This window comes from Electrona antarctica, assembly GCF_951216825.1.
Source record: "Electrona antarctica genome assembly, chromosome: 8".
Taxonomy (NCBI): domain Eukaryota; kingdom Metazoa; phylum Chordata; class Actinopteri; order Myctophiformes; family Myctophidae; genus Electrona; species Electrona antarctica.
The window spans coordinates 14,647,382-14,666,440 of record NC_136789.1 but is presented as its reverse complement, the minus strand read 5'-3'; the positions used below and the strand labels follow the sequence as shown (position 1 = coordinate 14,666,440).

Here is a 19,059-nt window from a genome sequence, read left to right as displayed (position 1 = left end):
CACCAACACTAATATAGCGTAATACAGTGCCACCTTGAAATCACTAACGCATAGAGTTGCGGACATGCTGGATTTATAAATAACGTTTTGGGTGATGTCATCAGGACATCCCAGGAAGAAGATAGTACAGACGATGCGCTACTCTCATGACTGTAGGTACAAATTTCACTGCATACATCAATATTATTAGGGCATGCCTCCTAGCAGAGATTTGCACTCTATCGACTGTGCCTTTCTTGTTAATTGAAGTTAAATGTGGGAGTGTAGCATGTCTTGAACACCAGGGGAGAACCTAAGATAATGGCACCGATACTGTGTTGGGTCTAATTCAGTGAACTGCATCCTCGCAGTCTAAGTGCTCCGTGATGTCACAACATCAATGACACTGGAAAACAGATGAATAGCACAAGATACACAGTAAAATCCTCAGTGTTATTTTAACTGTGCATGTACAAATGGATCGATTTGGTTCCTTTTGGAGACACAGAGCTAAATTAACACTCCGAATTTTACAGTGTAGGAAGAAAGGGGGTAAAAAATATATAGATAAGCTGAGTGGCCTCCAATCTGATCCAACACATCCAACAAGAGTTCAACAAATAAGGTAATTAAAACAAACCAAAACAAAGGGAGAAGGAAACTTTAACATTTATACACTGTCAATAAATATAGTGAAATATTTTTCAGTTCCAGCTGTTATAATTCATCTTCTATGTGGCTTTCAGATTTGGCCTTCTCTGTTGGTCCTAAAAAGGAGGGCAAAAAATGGGAAATATGTAATATGGGACATAGGTAGACAGTTTAGTATTTTGGTAATTTAGTATTCTAAGAAATATGATGGCAATTGCTCAATGTAATCTACTGCAGTACAGATATAAATAAATGTTCATATAAAATTATATAAATGAAAGAAGGCTTTGCCAGCTAATCACACACCGGTAGGTAACATGGATTGATAGAAATTAGACAGCTTTGGACATTTAAAAATGTATTTAAAAAGGAACAAATGTACCTATAATGACATGCCAAAAATAGGGATGCAAGGCTAGGAAGTAGTTCCTTTTTTCAGAAAAGAAAGAATCACCCGAATCACCCGTTTCTATTTCAAGGTTCCAGAGCATGTTTACCGTTTTCACGGTGCTGATTCCTATAGAGTGTCACGGTCTCGCCCCCCCGAGTGCACTGGAAGAGAATTTCCCATTCATTTTCCACAGACGTTTCAGAAAGTATTTATTTAAAGACCTTTAACTCGGCTCCTGACAAATCATGACAAACTATTTTTTGGGCCGCACAAATAATTAGAAAGAAGAAAAACTCAAAAAAAGTGTGCCCCTTTTTTTCTTACCACTTACTAATTTATCCACTAGTGATGATCTGTTCATTATATGTTCTCTTCACATTTCGTGAATTAAGCCTCATTGTGTAACTTCCTCATTGAGGTTTGGACTTATAATTGGAAATGTGGCTTTTTACTGTGGCCATGTAGTCTGTTACAAAATACATTTGTAAACGTTTCAAAATACTGACAAATTTATCTTGCGGCCCCTTGGACTTTTGCTGAGTGGCCCCTGATCCATCTTAACCGCATCTTACTGCTGGGGAATTCTTCAGAATAAAGAGTGCCAAGCAGATGGGCAGATTTTACTCTGAAAAGCCTCCCCCTTCCATTTCCCCCCAAAACCGGGAGGTGAATTCTTCCATTACTACTTTGCGCTACCTCATCTGATGTCTCTTTAGAAGCGTTAATATTCCAAACGAGATGCTTGGTTAAGTCAGAAATGAGGACAGAACATTGTCGTTATGATCAAAACCATGGAGAGCGACGTGGATTTAGAGAGAAAAGACAAAGGTGTCTATCGCAAAACATGTCTAGGATCAATGAAGGCAAGCTAAATTTAAAAAAAAAATGGATTACAGCGATCTCATTTTATATCATTAAAAAGGCTTTAATGACAGAATAATGACAGAATTCCGTCAGAAGCAGCTCACGGTTTTATATGACGGAATATTCTGTCATAAGCAATTAATGTGTTAAATTGAGTAGCCCTGTCCTAGATAGTAGCAAGGGGGAACAAAATAAATGTACACGTTTTTACTTTGGACTGGATTTCCTGGATTGTATCGCACACTGTAAATGACCCTTCACAAAACCATAGCTGGTGTTTTTAGATTAGACCGATGTAGGATTGGCTGAAATGTCAGCTCGTTTGAAATGTTAGAGCTCTACTTCCACACTTTCAGCGTCTTTGATTTTTATTCAAGTCAAGACCTACCTGTACTCTGTGATTCTATGCACTGCAGACCTACCTGTACTGTGATTCTATGCACTGCAGACCTACCTGTACTCTGTGATTCTATGCACTGCAGACCTACCTGTACTCTGTGATTCTATAGACTGCAGACCTACCTGTACTCTGTGATTCTATGCACTGCAGACCTACCTGTACTCTGTGATTCTATAGACCTAGCTGACCTACCTGTACTCTGTGATTCTATGCACTGCAGACCTACCTGTACGCTCTGCTTCCTCTGTAGGCTCTGATGGAGCAGACGACTCCGTATTCTCTGCAGCAGCAGCAGTCTCCTCGGTGGGCGGGGCTTCACCTGGCTGGACCTCCTCAGTTTTATCTAATACAAAATGAAAAAAAAAAAGAATCAGTCAAACAATAAAAAGGGGTCTCTCTCTCTCCATTATGATCTTGCACAATACCTATAGCGGTTGTGAAAAGTGAAACTGTATCCAGTTGATAACTACCCTTTCATAGTGACAAGCAAGCATCAAAATAATAAAATCCACAATTTTCTCTTGACACTAAATTGTTATAATAGGATCAAATATTCGCTTTAATACAACAGATTTTAGGGAAGAAGAAAAAAGGCCACATTACAAGGTCAAGGTGGTACATTAAATCGCTCATTACTGCTCCACCCACCACTGTCTTTGTCTGTGCTCTCCTCCACAGGAGGGATCACTTTCTCCTCGGCTGTGGCATTGGCCTTGCTGGTCTTGTCGGAGCTGGTGGTGTTGTTGTTCTTGGCTTTGGGCTTGACCTTGGGCTTGGCGAACTTGGCTTTATTGAGCAGGTAGTTGACCTCACGGTCGAGTAGTGTCAGCTTTGACTCGATTTCTTTGGACAGCAGCACGGGCCGCTCCGTGGGAGAGCGACTGTCCTGCTGCGCCACCGTCTCGTTTTTCCACGTCTGGGTTGAGGTGTCCGTAGTTGGTGAGGGAAGAGGTCAGGGGTTATTATTTAAGTTTCACTAACAGTGAACACCAAAACGCATGACTGAACTAATCCACTATAATCCCATAACTAATGCTGCCTAGACATTGTAGAACACATGCACAATGTGCACAAACTGCACATATATTAGGATAAAGCCTAACTTATACTTTGTCACAGGATGTTGTTGCTCGCCATATGGAGGTTATTTTTGGTGAGCGACACAATTATGCAGTATAGAGATTTGTACTAATTTACTACACACCGTGGTCTCATTAATCACTTTCTCCAACGTCTTCAGCTCAACTTCTGTGAAGATTTGATCGTCTTCTGGAATCATTTTAGCGCTCCTAAAAAGGTATGAATGAATACAAAAACACATTACATACAATAAATAAAAACAAAACAAAAAGAAAAACAGTGTAGCATCCCTTTACACCCAGGCCTCCTCCTCCGTCCTCCTCCTCACCCACCTCAGGAAGAAGCTGGAGGTGTTCAGCATGCTGTCCAGGGCGGCCAGGCGGTCGGGCCACTTGCGCCGTTCATCCACCCTGAAGAACATGGCCTTGCACAGGGTCTTCAGCCCGGACAGTTTCTCTCTCAGCTCCTTGGTGGTGGCCGAGTAGCCGTCCTCGTCCATCCAGGCCGAGGCCTCGCTCAGCTTGCCCGAGATGTCCTCCTTCTCCTCCTCCGACACCACAAGCAGATACTCGTCCTGGTACATCTTGTCCTTCAGGGGGAAAAAAAGATGGGACCTTGGTGAGGGCAGAGGTGCCACATTTGCATGTGTGACGCCCACTGACAGGTCGCACGTACGCGTGAGTGTCAGACCATACGAGCCGGCCGGGACAAATAACATAACTCTATATGGCAACGAGTCAACGACGGGGCACTGTGTGTGTGTTGTGTGTATGTGCGTGCGCGACAGAGAGAGAGACGTCTGTGAGTCTGAACGAGGAATACACAGAGCCCCCCACGGCATGCTTCGGACCACTTGGGGGTCCGCGGACCACCTGCCAAATAATATACATTTTTTCCCAACTTCCCAAGCTCATCCCAACTCCCTCCCCCAGTCCCAGACTGACTACACCTCAAAATACATACATCAATATTCAATACCATGATCTATTAAATCGCATTACCCACACTGTACATAATTTGGTCTTCATAAATTCGAACGGGTAAGGACTAGCTAATATAACAACGATAAGAGCACAACATTGTCAGAAGAGAACTGAACTTTGTTTGAGTCTTCACGGTTTTACAATTTAATTATTTTTCCTTGCATTAAAATGGTCTTTTGAAAATATCATTTATAGCGTTTTCCTTGCCAAGTTCCTTTCGTAGAGGTAAAGAACTGAGACACAACTGATAAAGATGGAGTGCTGTGATTTTTGTATTTTTTCCAGTTTTTCATGTGTTTATGAGGCGACGGTACTTCATTAGACCCCTTGGTGCGGTTGTTATGTACAATGATGTCTTCCCTTTGTATTTAGGGTTTCTTCCTGGAGGCTGAAACCTTGACAGTGATATAGTGACATCATAATATCATCCCCTGCCCTTTTATCATACGACCACAGCTGTGGGTGCGGCTTCAGTTCAGGTGGATCACCACCCACCAGGCAAACCAGGCATATGTAATTAACTGGTGGGTGGGTGGGTCCACATAAAAATGACATTTTAACAAATACTGTACACTTTTTTGAAAAACACCTGATGATCATGTTTAGGGTGGGAAACAAAAATCACGGCACTCCATCTACAAGAGTCGATGCATGCAGCAACCATGTGTTATTACTTATTAGTTGATGATTTGTTCAGGTATCTTACCTGTGTCTCAAAGATAAAAGCCTCAAGAGTGTTCAGTGTCTTTTCCCTTTCATGTTTCTGCAAGTCTCTGTCTGTCAAGTCCTTCAGCCTGAAAAGACACCAAGATTATTATACTAACCCTCCATCTTGCATTATTACAGAAAGTCAAGAAAACAGCATTTTCTTTACTTCTTCGTGGATAAAATGATTTCCTCTGCAGTCGGGTTGAGAATGTCGTTGATGACGAGTTCCGCATTGATATCCTCAGCGATCTTGGCCTTCTTTTGAGGTTTTTCCTTTTTCTCTACTTCCTTCTCCTCTGTCGTTTTTTCTGCCTCAGTCGTTCCAGAAGTCTCTCCCTCCTTCTCCTCCTCCTTCATGATCAGAGGTAAAAATCATAAAAAAGGCAATGGTATGTAAATTTGAGCTGTCTGAGTTAAACCACAAACAACCAGTTTGTTATCTTAAGTGGCTACCCAAGTATTAATATTATAAACTAATTGCTTGAAAATGAGTGTAATCACATAATGTGTGACTGTAGTCACTGGTCATGCATTACATGGAGAATTACAGGGCTGGTGCATTCGAAAGAAAATATTAAAAACATGCTGGCTAAATTATATAATTTTGCATAGCTTTCATCGTCCTGCATATGAATATGATAACCTAATCTCCATTTGTGGGATGGAAATGTTCTGCACCTTAGTTTCAGCCTTGCTGCCCGAGTCTTCTGTATTTGTTTTCTCCTGCGACGACTCTTCATCTACAGGTTTCTCTGCAGCCTCGGGCTTCTCCTCGGGCTTGTCCTCCTGAGGAGATTCTTCCTTTTGGGTCTCCTCCTTTGTCTCTTTTCCAGACTCTGGTGGCACCTCCTCCTCATCCTGGACATAAATACACAAAGAGGGAGGTTTAGAGCGAGAGAGATGAATATGAAATTGGACATAAGCTATTTTTGTCAAAGAGATGTGGTGTAGATGGAAAAAGGGGGGGGCACGGTTCGACACAGCAACTCGACTGGTGACCATTTAAATGGGCGTAACCATTTACTCAAACGCGATTCAGCACTCGTCTCCCGGTGGGGGGCTCCTCACTGGCAGGTGAGCCAGCAGGACACAACACCAGTGATTGCACACAGAAATGTGAGTGGGGAGGAATCAATTGGCATGTAATGAGGATCTAAGGGGCGCACATCCATTTTCGATGGATCTTCGTTCTGAACTCAGTCAAAAATGTCACTCCAACCAAACAAATATGCAAAAGGGAGCTACAGTGTGCAAATCTTTATGTTGTCTCTGAGGAATCAATTGGCAGAAGGTCTAAAAATAAATTAATATTTCTACTACTGTGTTATTTGCATATGGTGAAAAAAATCATTCGTGTGAAGTGAGGGGCGCTCTTATCGTCATACATCACATTCCCTGCTCAGCCAATCAAATCATCACTATGTGGTACACACAAACACACAAAGCTGGCCAATCAAATCATCACTATGTGGTACACACAAAGCTGGCCAATCAAATCATCATCATGTGGTACACACAAACACAAAGGCATGGGCAAGGCACCAAGCCAAGCGTTGGAGTGCCCCTCAAAACAAACCTATAGGCGCATACTGCAACAACAATGACAGCCGGAAAAATGAATGAGATGAGTTATTAACCCAATTAAAATGAGTGAAATGGATGAAAATGTGTACAAGGCACAATGTAAAAAACATTATTCCACAGAGGCATAACGCAGCAGCAGCAGTTACCTGAACTGGCTCAGTCGCATTAGCAGCAGGTTCGGTGGATCCCCCTCCAAACAAGCTGGAAATGGTGTTTCCCAGTTCTAAAGGGGAAAAAAATACCAATCAAAATGAATGATTTTAATATGGAATGAAGTGGTTATAATAATACAAGGGGCCTCACAAACATATCATCCGGATTGTATTGGCCAAATCCTGTCACAAAAGGTAACACACGGATTTGATTGGCCAAGCTTTGTGTGATCAGCTCTGATCAGCGCTACTAGTAGATTGAAACTAGTTTTTAAAAAGGCCAGTTCAATGAAAACATCTCCAACATGCACAAGTAAAACAGTCAACCTGACAGTTAGTATAGTAAATACTTTCTTGCCTTAGTTATTTGTGGAAATGAATACATTGTGTAAATATGTGGGGGGGGGGGGGGGGGGGGGGGGTCATTGAAACAATGTTCTCACCTACTAGTTTGATGAGGTTATCAATGCCAAACGTACTTGTTAATGTTGATTCCTCTTCCTTCTCTTCAACAATAGTTTCAAAGACGGACTCAACCTGTAGATTAAAATCATGATTTAAAAGGCAACATTTTCTTCCCATCCTCAAGTCCTTGAATGATGACTCAATTAAGAAATGAACAGTGTGTAGACAGTTCAGAAACCTGAAGAACTCAAACTGTTTTAATGCAATGGTATTTTCTGCAATTTAGCATGTTAACAAACCCTAGCATCCCTATTCTGGTCATGTGAGTATAGGTGAACATTCGACACAATTAGGTTTTCAACCATAACTTATTTGGTCCTCACTAATACTCCATAAGATGGCACAATTTCCCTCTACTCATTGTAAGTCTCACTGATGGGCTATGGACACTTTGGACAGTTCAGAATTCAGATACTTGCCTACCAATGACGGATGGATTCCAATTTAATAGAAACTACAGGTGTGGTTAAAGTTAAAATGTGAACCAACAGTGGCACTGACCCTGTCCAGCAGAAGCACACCACTCTCATCCATGTTGAAGTGGGCCTTGATTCCCTTGGACTCTGCTTCTGCGTGCTTCAGAAAGCTGCTGCCCACCCCTGATAGCTTGACGGTGGTTAGGTTCAGAGAGCCAAACATGCTACAGGACAAGCAGTGGGAAAAGAAGCTACATTCAGATACAGCATATTTAGTCATTTCTAACCTTTTTTTTGTTGTTTTCATTAGGATCGGTCATTTTATTAGTTACTTTCATCAATTACATGGCGGTACGTTACGTTTTCAAGATAGGGTTTCAGAAAGCATGGGGTGTTATGGGGCGAGAGCTCAGATTCAACGTGAATCTGACCTGAGGTCCAACGGTCCCAGGAAGTTGAGGTCGCCGTAGTTGATGTCGAAGGAGAAGTCGTCGCTGTAGCGGTTGAAGGTGATGACCTTCCGCTGGGGATATGGTGCCATCCTCTGGAACAGGATGCGCTTGTTGTGCTTCAGACTTTTGGTGCCGTCCTCTTCGTCTGTCTCACGAGTGAACTCAACCTGGCCACAACAAGAATGCAGGGTGGAATAAGGGGTGGCTGAATAAAAGGACACGCATTTACTCTTTTTTTTTTTTTTAAGATATTTTTTTGCGGCTTACGCCTTTTATTGGTTTTTGAAGGGACAGACAGTAGGCTGACAGGAAACGGGAGAGAGATGGGGGAAGACATGCAGTAAAGGCCGTGTCGGGCTCGGGAGTCGAACCCGCGGCACACTGCGACTGGATTACCAGTCGGGTGCCCAGACGGTTACGCCACCGCCTGGGCCACGCATTTACTCTTAAAGTGGGGGTGGAATGGTTTTTTTGGGCATTTTGTTTTAAATTGAAACAGAAGCCTCTGTGTTTCTTAACCAATCAGAGCGTTGTGTCCCTTCAGGCTATGGGATGTTAGCTACATCCATGTCTAGTCTCTTTGTTTACAAATTAGAGTCTGAGCGATGTTTATAATGTTTTCAGATATACGGTAAAAGCACAAGTGCTTTACATGTTCCATCGGTATCTATCCAGTGGCATCAGCCAGTAAATTAATACATACCTGAATGGGGAAAACAGCCGCGTCTCGGACCAGGAAGGGTTTGACCTTGAAGGCCTTGCTGAGGCCAGCAGCCTGGTACACAGCACCCATAGCTGCTGCTTCATCTGCGTTAATGTTCTTCCCAAGCTCTTCTCTACACACGCACACACACACGCACACACACACACCATCAACTAACAACACCATCAACATCACACCATCACACCATCAACTAACTGTCAAGAGGGACACCGAAAATAATTTTCAATATGTACAAATAATGAGCAATAGTGTCGTCAAAGTCGATACAAATGACTGTAGGTAGTTACATAAGCGCTTCATTGATCAGTGCGCAGTTTCGTTCAATGGTGTGAGTTTCTTTTTTGCACTTACTTCCCCACAGCTTTGAGCAGCGCTTCCTGAACCTTGGGTACACGAGTGGAACCGCCGACTAAGATCACCTGCTCAATCTCATCCTGTCAGAGGAAATGGACAGGCCTCAGACTCACAGCTCAAAGACAGACAGACAATATAATGTGTGTGTGCACACCACACACTTTAAAAATACATTTTCACATTCATTAAATCCATTAAAATAACATCAATAACATTTCATAATGAAGATTCTCTAGTGTTCCCTAGTTGAACAAATAAAAATGAAAAAAAGCAATCAAGGCCCTCTTTTGGAAACATTTAAAAGCCTTTATTGGCTAATGCATCGCAAGACAATTTATATATTTACGTTTATATTCTGCTGTGTGTGACATTTAGTGCTAGAGAAATGGACAAATGGAAATAGGTGATGAGGGCACTAACCAGGGTCATCTCTGCAGAGGTAAGTGCATCCTGCACCGGTCGGGCCACCCTCTCAAAAAGGTCTGCACACAGCTCCTCAAATTGAGCCCTGCTCACCTTGGCTTTAAAGTCAATATCATCCATCAGTCCTTCTACCTGGAATAAAGACAGATTTCTTTTTAATATCAAACAAGTTTCACATTTCATTCTTGTCTCACCTTTCCTATTGTTTATGTTTAAAAAGAAATCCCCTTGTAATTCTACTTGGCTAGAGTATGTTGTCTCGTGCGTAACCACTATTAGTATGGAATGTTAGCAACAAAACAAAAACAGTGTTTGTCTGCTTCCACGTGTTCATCCCCTTTAGCTTGAATTGAGGTCAAACACTACATGTAGTAATGTGAGAGAGATGAGAAACGTGTTGATGTGTAATGTGAGAAAGCAAGCTGGCAAGACATCAGAGGATTGAGACATGAGATGAAGTGAGAAAGACGAGATTTGGCGCGTCCAGTGAGTACATTTACTCAAGTACTGTGTGCGAGTACAATGTCATGGTATTTCTACTTTTTTGCTACTCTACAACATCTCAGAAGCAAATGTTGATTTTTTTTATTCCACTACATTTTTTGACAGTTTAGTTACTAGTTTCTTTGCAGATTTAGATTATTCATAATTATTCATATTTTTTATAAGAAATCTTCAAAACAAAAATAGCATAATAATCTAGAAGATCACACGCTCTGTATAAGAGGGTTTAAGTGGTTATTGTACATTATATTTTGATGCCAATACTTTTGCACTTTCACATACCATACTGTCCATGCCTGAAACAAACTTTTCAGTATTACCCGTGTTGCTTCCAAGATCAACAGACTTCCTACACCCACACATTCTGATATTAACAATAAGGCCATCACACGGTTAGCACTTTGGATATCAAATGACACTGATCATCCAGTCTATCGCTTTTTCAACCTCATGCCATGTGGACAAAGATAAAGAACCTTAGCGTGGAACAAGGTCCGCTTTAGTGAGAGTTTTGTTCCCTCAGCCATCGCGGCAGTAAACAAACTGCCCCACCGATAGGATTGTTCCGTGTACAGTGCAGACCTCATGGTTATGTATTGTATTGATGATGTGTTTTTCTGTGCTGTGTTGTTTTGTTGTGGGGGTTTTGAACAGACTGTGAAGATGAATATCATTCGGGACAATACAGTGCAGGACTTTTAACCGGGAGCATTTAAAATAAATTCACATAAAAAAAACATTCCATCTGTATGAATGAGGCATGACCAGATTAATCGTTTGATGTGAAATATTAGATTATGAACGTAATAGAGTATTTCTACACTGTGGTTGCTTTTACCCATTGACTGGGTAATACATTACATATTTGTAATTTACATTTTTAGCTAAAAAGCATTTTATATTTTGGCTATTCAAAAATAGCAAGCTCACTTTTGAAAAATCGTGAAAATGTGTGCAAATCTTGATTATATTTTTTAACTCAAATATTTGATTCTGTGGGCCCCTGGAACACTTCAGTCAAATACATATGATTTTGGGCGGCCTTGACAAAAAGGTTGAGCACCACTAATATAACATACGTTTTTCAGAAAGCCGTTTTAGGATTTAGAAGACATTTACAGAATCGACCTCAGGTCTTAATGGGTCATAATAAAAACTAAGTCCAAAAGCGGAGCACCTCTCCCACCACTGGACTGACCTGTGCCATCATGTCATTGTTGGCACTGAGCACCGTCTTCAGCCGCTGGGCCTCTTTGAGGAGCTTGGCCATGGCGCGGTGGTCCTCTCTCACGTCCTTCTTACTCTTCCCCTGGCTGTTGAAGGCTCCGGCCAGGTGGTCCCGCAGACGCAGGTCCATCTCGAAGCCCCCCAATCCACGGTCAAACCTGGGGGGGGGGGGGGGGCAAACGGAACATGGAGCAGCACACTTTAGGAGGGATGAAACTATCAATTTATTACACACACACTGAAGGTCATACTCTACTCATTTCCTCACAACATTATCTTTGCATCAGCATGCATTCATATCTTTCAACACACACACACACACACACACACACACACACACACACACACACACACACACACACACACACACACACACACACACACACACACACACACACACACACACACACACACACACACACACACACACACACACACACACACACACACACACACACACACACACACACACACACACACACACACACACACACACACACACACACACCTCATTTCCTCACATTATCTTTGCATCAGCAATGCATGCATTCATATCTTTCATATTACACATGCATACCTACACAGTGAGAAGCTAGGCTATTGGGACCGTCATATGCCAGTATGTAATGATATTTGTTCTGTTATCAAAGGACTCACCCTACACCTCTGATCTGCATCTGGGGTTGAGTGCCTGACTCCTTGGTTTTGACGGTCTGGTAGGTGACGATGGTGGCCGTGGTGCATCCTGAGCCCATGTCATAGAACATCATATTCTGTGAGGGAGCAATATTCACACCAGATCATTCAAGTTTACAAGCACATAATTATGAAAGCATAATCCTCAAACGAGGATCCACAAGCTATGTGAGCTTGTACATCGGGCTATTTTTCGTAAAATGTTCGCCTATTTTCGCTGAAAATTATGACATGCCCAGAATAGACACTAGGGTGTATAATAATAATTAATTAAAATCAATATAGCTTTCAAGATACTGATTTATATAACAGCATATTTGTATGAACTTGCAGGCATCATCAGCTTCCTTTTCAATCACCACTGGTAAATAACCATCATTGTAATCCCCATGTATGCTGGACCTAATGTACAGGTTTTGTCAACAGTGAACCTAATGCATGTAAATTAATGCGTTTAACAGATACTGTGACTGAGCACCTTAGCTGTGCTGTTGATGTCTTTCCTTCGGAAGACTCCGTAGTTCAAGGCCACGGCTGTGTTATCATTGATGAGCTGAAGGACCTTCAGACCTGCCATCTCAGCAGCCTGCAGGACTGCCCTACGCTCTGCCTGGTTGAAAAAGGCTGGAACGGTGATCACGGCATCTTGGATTGGTTGCTCTGTTAGTGTGATATAGGTAAAAGGAAAAGAACAAACTCAGCATACAATTTTACATGCTTGACATGTTTGGATGTCAAGCATGTAGTGCAGTAAAATGTATGTTTTACTATTAATAATGACTGACCTGCATAGTCCTGAGCCAGTGCACGAGAATAATTCAAGACCATCCCGAGGAGTTCCTCAGGGGTATATTGTAGTTCTCTGACAGAAATAAGAACATCAAGTCATACAGAGGAAAGTACCAACCCCAGTCGATGCACACTAATGCTGATCTTAAACACAAGCAGCACTGTAGAAATTATGTAAATGCTTTAGACAGATATTTGCATTCATCAGAGCAAGGTCACAGTTGAAGTAAGCACACCCTTTGTCAAGTTTTTAGATTCACACACTATGGTCCCAGTCAATGGTCAATTGATCCCTATGAGAGGCATCATAAAATACCCTAATTTCACTGGTCCATTACTGAGGCTGTAGCGATTTCTTTTGTGTTCCAATAAAGTGTCCCATAGGTTTGATTTGTCCTTTTCAATGTCACATACCTGCCATCTCAATATACAACCCACAATGTACTATAATATACTCCATCAGTTTGTGAAAAGTGCTAGCATTGTAAATCTCTAGTCAAAGTGGTCGCACAGTATATATGTCACGGTCGCATCCCTTGAGTGTTTCAATACCCAGATATATTTGTTGTGTTTCGTTTTATATGCTATGAATTTGTTGAAAATTATCCAAACAGCATCTTGCAAGCCTAATTATTATTAATACTCATCTGGAGAATTCACTAGGTAGTTGAAAATGTCAGGATATGCCACTCCTCCATTTAGCTGGGTTATTTTCCCAACTATTCAGCAAAGTTAATTATACAACAAGTTGACAACGGTAAAACACACCGTCGGAGCTCCGCGTTAGGTAGAGCATAATCTATATAAGCCCATGACATGTTAAAAATATAGACATGAATGAACAAAGTCAGTCGGGATCGGGATTTATTATTGAAAATTCCACTCTTCAAAGTCAGCGCTCGTAGCCTCGTAAAGGCAGTGACATCCCTTAAAAGCGACAGGTTCTCTTTGTCAACAATGTATGTTGACAAAGACACTTCATACATTTGGAAACATTTTTATTCAAATCAATATAGTCTTCAGTTCATTTCGTATTATTTTAAAAGTAGGCTAACTACAGTGGAATTTCAATGGACTTCTATGGGCTGGCCTGCAGTACACCGTTCTAACGGACCAGAAGTGGGGCTGCTGTCTCATTTGGGTGGCGTGAAATTTGTAGTCCCCGTGTGTCTCTATACACGTCCATACAGTGTCCACATTAATGCCAATACCACAGCATGAAAGACTTACTCTGAGTTTTTAAAGTAAACTGTGCCTCTGGCCGGGTCCTCTAGCAGCTGGTGCTCAGGGAAGCGTTTCTGGTAGAGTGTCACCTGGGGGTTGTCGTGTTTCTTGCCCAGTAGGCTCTGAAGGTGCCTATAGACGATCTTGGGGTTCTTCACAGACTACAAATAGAGGCAAGTTGACAAATGTATTAGAAAATACATTGATTGTTAGGAAGATTATGTCACATTTGTCTGAGTGGAGCCATATATTCATTGTGCAACTAATCCTTCCATTGCTGAAAGTTCAAGTGGAGTTTCTTTCAACGTGTCAAATAATCCAAGAAAGCATCTCACCACTCCTAATGCACCATCTCCAAATAGTCTCTCAGTTTCCTTGAGACACACGGCTACTGGCGTTTTCCTCCTCGACTCCCTGTACAGAAGACACTTTACAATATAGGCAGCTTGGAAAGTACTGTACACTTCACAAGCAACCAACTGTGCATGCTTTTGAAATGTGAGCATTCATATAAAGTAAAAAATATAATAAATATTGAAGATTACTGCACTATTAACTTTAATACCCATTTCCCACAAAAAAAAAAGAAGAAAACATTTATCATGCTCTTCCAAAGAATACACAATAGCAACGCTATTAGCATAATGTTAAAGTTACGAGATGAAGTCGCATGCAAGCAGTAAGCACTGTACATTCAAGGTGCAAGGTAACAAGGTAGTAATGCACAATGAGGACAGCTGGTCAAACACAGTCAAGTAGTATACAATGAGATTAGAATACTGGGACAGATATACTCACTTGTTGAGAGCAATTTCCATTGGCACACCCGGTTTCACTATTGCTACTTTCATCCACTCACTGCCCAAGTCAACAGACATGACTGCTACAGATGCTGCAAAGAGGATAAAAACTGTGTTATGGGCAGATAATGTCGTTCTGAGACATGGGCAACAGAGGTTTTCAAGTATTACAGCATTCTAGAATCAAATCTAAAAAACACATAACACAATTAACTATCTATCTATCTTATAAGCCTGCATCTGACATTGACAGCTTGAACGGTGGAATATTTACAAAGTATGTGGTAAATGGTAAATGGTGCATTTATATAGTGCCTTTATCCAAGGCGCTTTACATAGATTGGGTGAATTCTCCCATTCATACACAGATGGCGGCGGAAACCATGCAAGGCACCAACCAGCACATCAGGAGCAATTTGGGGTTCAGTGTCTTGCTCAAGGACACTTCGACACCAACTCTGGGGGAGCCCGGGTTCGAACTGGCAACATTGTGGTTGCCACTCTACCCCTGAGCCACGCCGCATGCGTTCCATATATTTTGGGCAGGAGCCAGGACGACACCTATAATTAATTTCTGTATTTCTTTGATTTCATAAACTGTGATGCCTAATCAATTCAGAGATGTTTTACAGTTTGCTTTTTCTGCTGCACATAATTTAGTAACTTTTAACTTGTTTCTCATATTTACTTTGTCCGCCTTACTTATAGTTGCTTCAATTTCAGTGTGCACTTGAAAATAATAAAGATCTTTCAGTATAAAGACATATTGTGGCATTGTGACATTTTCATTACCTGTATGAGAAGGCAACATTGCCAGAACCAGACAGAAGAGAGCACACAATGGCAGCTTTCTCCTCATGATGAACCTGTTATTCAAAAACAAAATGCATCATTGATCCAGACTTTTTTTGACTGGGGTGGCCCTATTGGGGCGTGCGCACACACAGACGACACGGGTGCATGTATGCGCACACATGCAATGAAATAGCTTTAATCACCATTTTGGGGGGGGTTGGGGGCATGGTCGTGGAAAATGTCCTGTTTTGTTACAATCTAATGTCGGCAGGTATGGCAGAGTTGTGCCCCGTGCCACCCCAGGCCAGTCCACCCCCTGGACTGTCACTGTCCATGAACTGAAGAGGATTAGAGGAACACTGACTCTTTCTGCTAAGACAACATACATGACTGGCCAGTAATAATTTCGATGTCACTGCTGAAACGGTTAAAAATGTGTTTCATAGAGCAGGCTCGCATCTTGTCATTATCTAGGAGATGGACTTTTACTGCAACCGTTATTGCAGCATCGATGCCTTCACTCAGTATTTACTTACATTTCATTGATTTTCAAACCAGCACAGAGAATCTGCTGCAAATATCCTATTTTAAGTTCCTTATGGTATTTCAGGTCTTGACAAAATATTTGCTATTATTTATTATACTTTTTGACAACATTTATATTGCAATTATGCAGCAGATATGTATTGATTTTTGGGGTGCATACGTTGGATAGACATACCAACAGTCCTACAATCATTAGTCAGAGCAATTATTAAAAATCATGCGGGTTAAAAATCACCCGTGCTGCAGGTTAGAAATCACATGTGGCTTCCTGTGAGGTTAGGGTTTAGGGAGGGTGTCTGACTATTGGTAACCATTTTCAATCTGGCCTTTATTTTGGGTACCTCACCGAAATAGCAGACCTACAAGCTCACAACGCATTGTGATGCAGCATGTTTAACGTAGTTAATTTAGGCTACATGTTTTATGATCTATCAAAATCTTGGTTTTTCCAATTAGATTTCAATACAAAACATTGGTCAAAACATCGGCAATAAGTGGTCTAGGACTCTCCAAAATCAGGATCAGATCAAAAGATCTGGCATAGGATAGGTCAGAAAAAACAAATTTAGAAGCGGGGACAGAAGGGACGGTCTGCATGAATGTATAATTACAGTAGGGTTACAAAAGGTGGGCAGGGGTGACTGGTGGCTCAGCCAGTTAAATGTGCCACATTTCAGTAAGTATAATAACCTTTTTTAAATGTTTGAATTGTCAATTAATATAATAACCTAGCAAGTTGGTTCAATTAACGTCATTTTAATTCATTTTTCCAAATATTCTAAATATTCCTCTGGTGTAATAAAATAGAAATTGGTATATTATGTATTGTTGTATGTATATTTTGTCATATCTGTGTTTACATACCACAAATGTTCACTTCATGGGCTTACAAGTCAAAACGTCCAGTTTATGGCAACCTCACTGGCCTCACTACACTAACCTGTCCTGTCTATAGTGAAGCTAGAAGGCTCTATTTCCCATTTCCCTACCCAACCATTAAAACCTTTTGCAAGGGGCATTTTTACAGATCATGACAATAAATCATGATCTCTCACCACTATTCTGGGTCCTTCATATTGGTTCTCTTTGGAGTTGAAAGTAGTTTAAATTTAAGTGGGATACTGGGATGAGGATCATCAATTAGTTCCTCGGTTGGGCAACCTGCCAGGTGCACTGCACTTAATAGACCACATCCAGATTCCCACCCATAACCCATTGAGTACAAGAGGTGTATGGACAGTTTCCAAACACGTGGCATTAATACCATTGTCAAGTGTGTCATATTAGCTAAGATTGTAACACCTACAACGTGTAGCAGCCAGGCACACTCACTGCAATTATATTCAACGGGAGGATAATGCACCTCTTTTGATCTTTAATGAGACAAAGGCATTGACTTGACACACAATGCATAACAATCAGTTATGCGTCTTTCGGGGAGAACAACAGGCTCTATCTGCATGTGTCTGAACGTGGATAATTCCAGAAATGACGCATGAACACCAAATGGATGCACAGGTACAATCTGGCCATTCAAAAACAAAGAGCACAGCTCTTACTTTCTGGAAACAACTTGCACATATTGGCTCGTCACAGAGAAGTCCTTACATGGTTACACCTTGAACATTTAAATGTAGTCATTGCTGGACAATAAGGTAATCTCATTCCATGTGTTGCCCTGTTCAAAAAAAATAAGCTACTCCTACCAACTTGATTATCATACCTATACGACAAGTTTGACAGGCTGTTAGCTAGCCTGCTGCCTCCCAGCCATCACCAAGAATACATGAGTGACACATGACACAACTTACCTCTCTTTAACCAGCACCGATGGTGCGGCAACACGCGCGTGGCTGACAGAGACTCAAACTAATCAACTAAAACGCGTTTCCCCCCCTAGATGTCTGTGAGCTTCAGCAGTTTTCTCTCTCTCATTCACACAACAACGCCTCTGTGTAGTTTTTATTTTTCCTCTTTCGACCGGCTTGTTCTCACATAGGGCCCGGAACGCGGCGTGATCTCATTGGATCCACTGACGCCGCTGCAAGGGGGAAAGGTAGAGTCTCCATCCCATTGCCAGGGTGAACAGCCGCGCCAAGATTGGGTAGTTGGTTGTCAGGCAACCAACGACACGAGCCAGGAGGATGTCATGTTATGTTTATGTCATTATTATAATAATATTGTTATTTGACCAATTATTTTGACAGCTGTGTGCGTAATCTCACGCGCGCAATGGCAACGCTAGAGAACATAATCGTCCAATGAACTTCAGAGAAATCAGTATAGTATCTTGTTACAATCTGTATCCTGTTTGTATGTGGGTGGTTGGCCGGACAACCAGCTAGCCAATCGCAGCGCGATAGTTCCTCCGGAATATGGCATCTAAACATCACTGCGGTGACCCTCCACCCCGCAGGCCCCGCCCAGCTCTCTCCACGCACTGGGCGGTGATAGGGCCACGTGCTGTGAGTGACGCGGGCAAGAAGCCTATTGTCCGCACGCGATTGGTCCACGTTCGATGAATGGGCGTGAACCCGATTCACGTCAAAACAAAAAGAGTCTGCGCCTGCGCATAGGGTCCATGCTGTATCCATCGAGGTTGCAAGTTGCAATCGCCGGCAAGATTTGTTGCATTTTCATATCAGCTCTGTACACAGCACCTGATGACATCCGAGTCAACTCTTGCACTGGTAATGCCAGTGTAGTCGTGTGACTCGTGTCATGTGCGTGGTGGTGGCCGGTGGTCGGCGGTGGAGACGGAGACCATAGATGGACAGACAGGGACAGGAGAGGGCTGCAGTCTGCACTCTGCAGACTACACACTTTCTTGACACTTGTCATGAGAAGTCTTT

General features: G+C 42.0%; 1 protein-coding gene across 2 annotated transcripts; it reads right to left on the bottom strand.

Moving 5' to 3' along the window:
* Nucleotides 1-632: 632 nt before the first annotated feature.
* Nucleotides 633-18,241, bottom strand: hyou1 (hypoxia up-regulated 1). 2 transcript variants are annotated; one of them, XM_079507721.1, is made up of 24 exons: nt 18,019-18,241; nt 15,659-15,732; nt 14,865-14,958; nt 14,402-14,480; nt 14,073-14,227; nt 12,839-12,915; nt 12,532-12,713; nt 12,015-12,130; nt 11,329-11,515; nt 9,624-9,758; nt 9,201-9,283; nt 8,829-8,961; nt 8,105-8,292; nt 7,759-7,897; nt 7,236-7,329; nt 6,787-6,863; nt 5,735-5,914; nt 5,223-5,407; nt 5,055-5,142; nt 3,698-3,954; nt 3,490-3,574; nt 2,934-3,201; nt 2,512-2,628; nt 633-746 (listed from the first exon to the last, which is right to left on the bottom strand). In XM_079507721.1, the coding sequence occupies exons 2-24, from the start codon at nt 15,723-15,725 to the stop codon at nt 697-699; spliced, it is 3,036 nt and encodes a 1,011-aa protein (XP_079363847.1). In that variant the 5' UTR covers nt 15,726-15,732; nt 18,019-18,241; the 3' UTR covers nt 633-696. The 2 variants fall into 2 exon arrangements, with proteins under 2 accessions (XP_079363847.1, XP_079363848.1); XM_079507722.1 differs by having other exon boundaries at nt 7,272-7,329.
* Between the last annotated feature and the right edge of the window lie 818 nt (nt 18,242-19,059).

What these genes read in the sequence shown, in the direction of transcription:
- hyou1 (XM_079507721.1), bottom strand. Translation starts at nt 15,725, where the DNA reads ATGAGGAGAAAGCTGCCATTGTGTGCTCTCTTCTGTCTGGTTCTGGCA. An exon ending in GAGATGGTGCATTAGGAGTG is followed by an intron (nt 14,228 to 14,401) that starts GTGAGATGCTTT and finishes CTCTATTTGTAG; the next exon opens with TCTGTGAAGAACCCCAAGAT. An exon ending in AAGTGATTAATGAGACCACG is followed by an intron (nt 3,202 to 3,489) that starts GTGTGTAGTAAA and finishes ACCTCAACCCAG; the next exon opens with ACGTGGAAAAACGAGACGGT.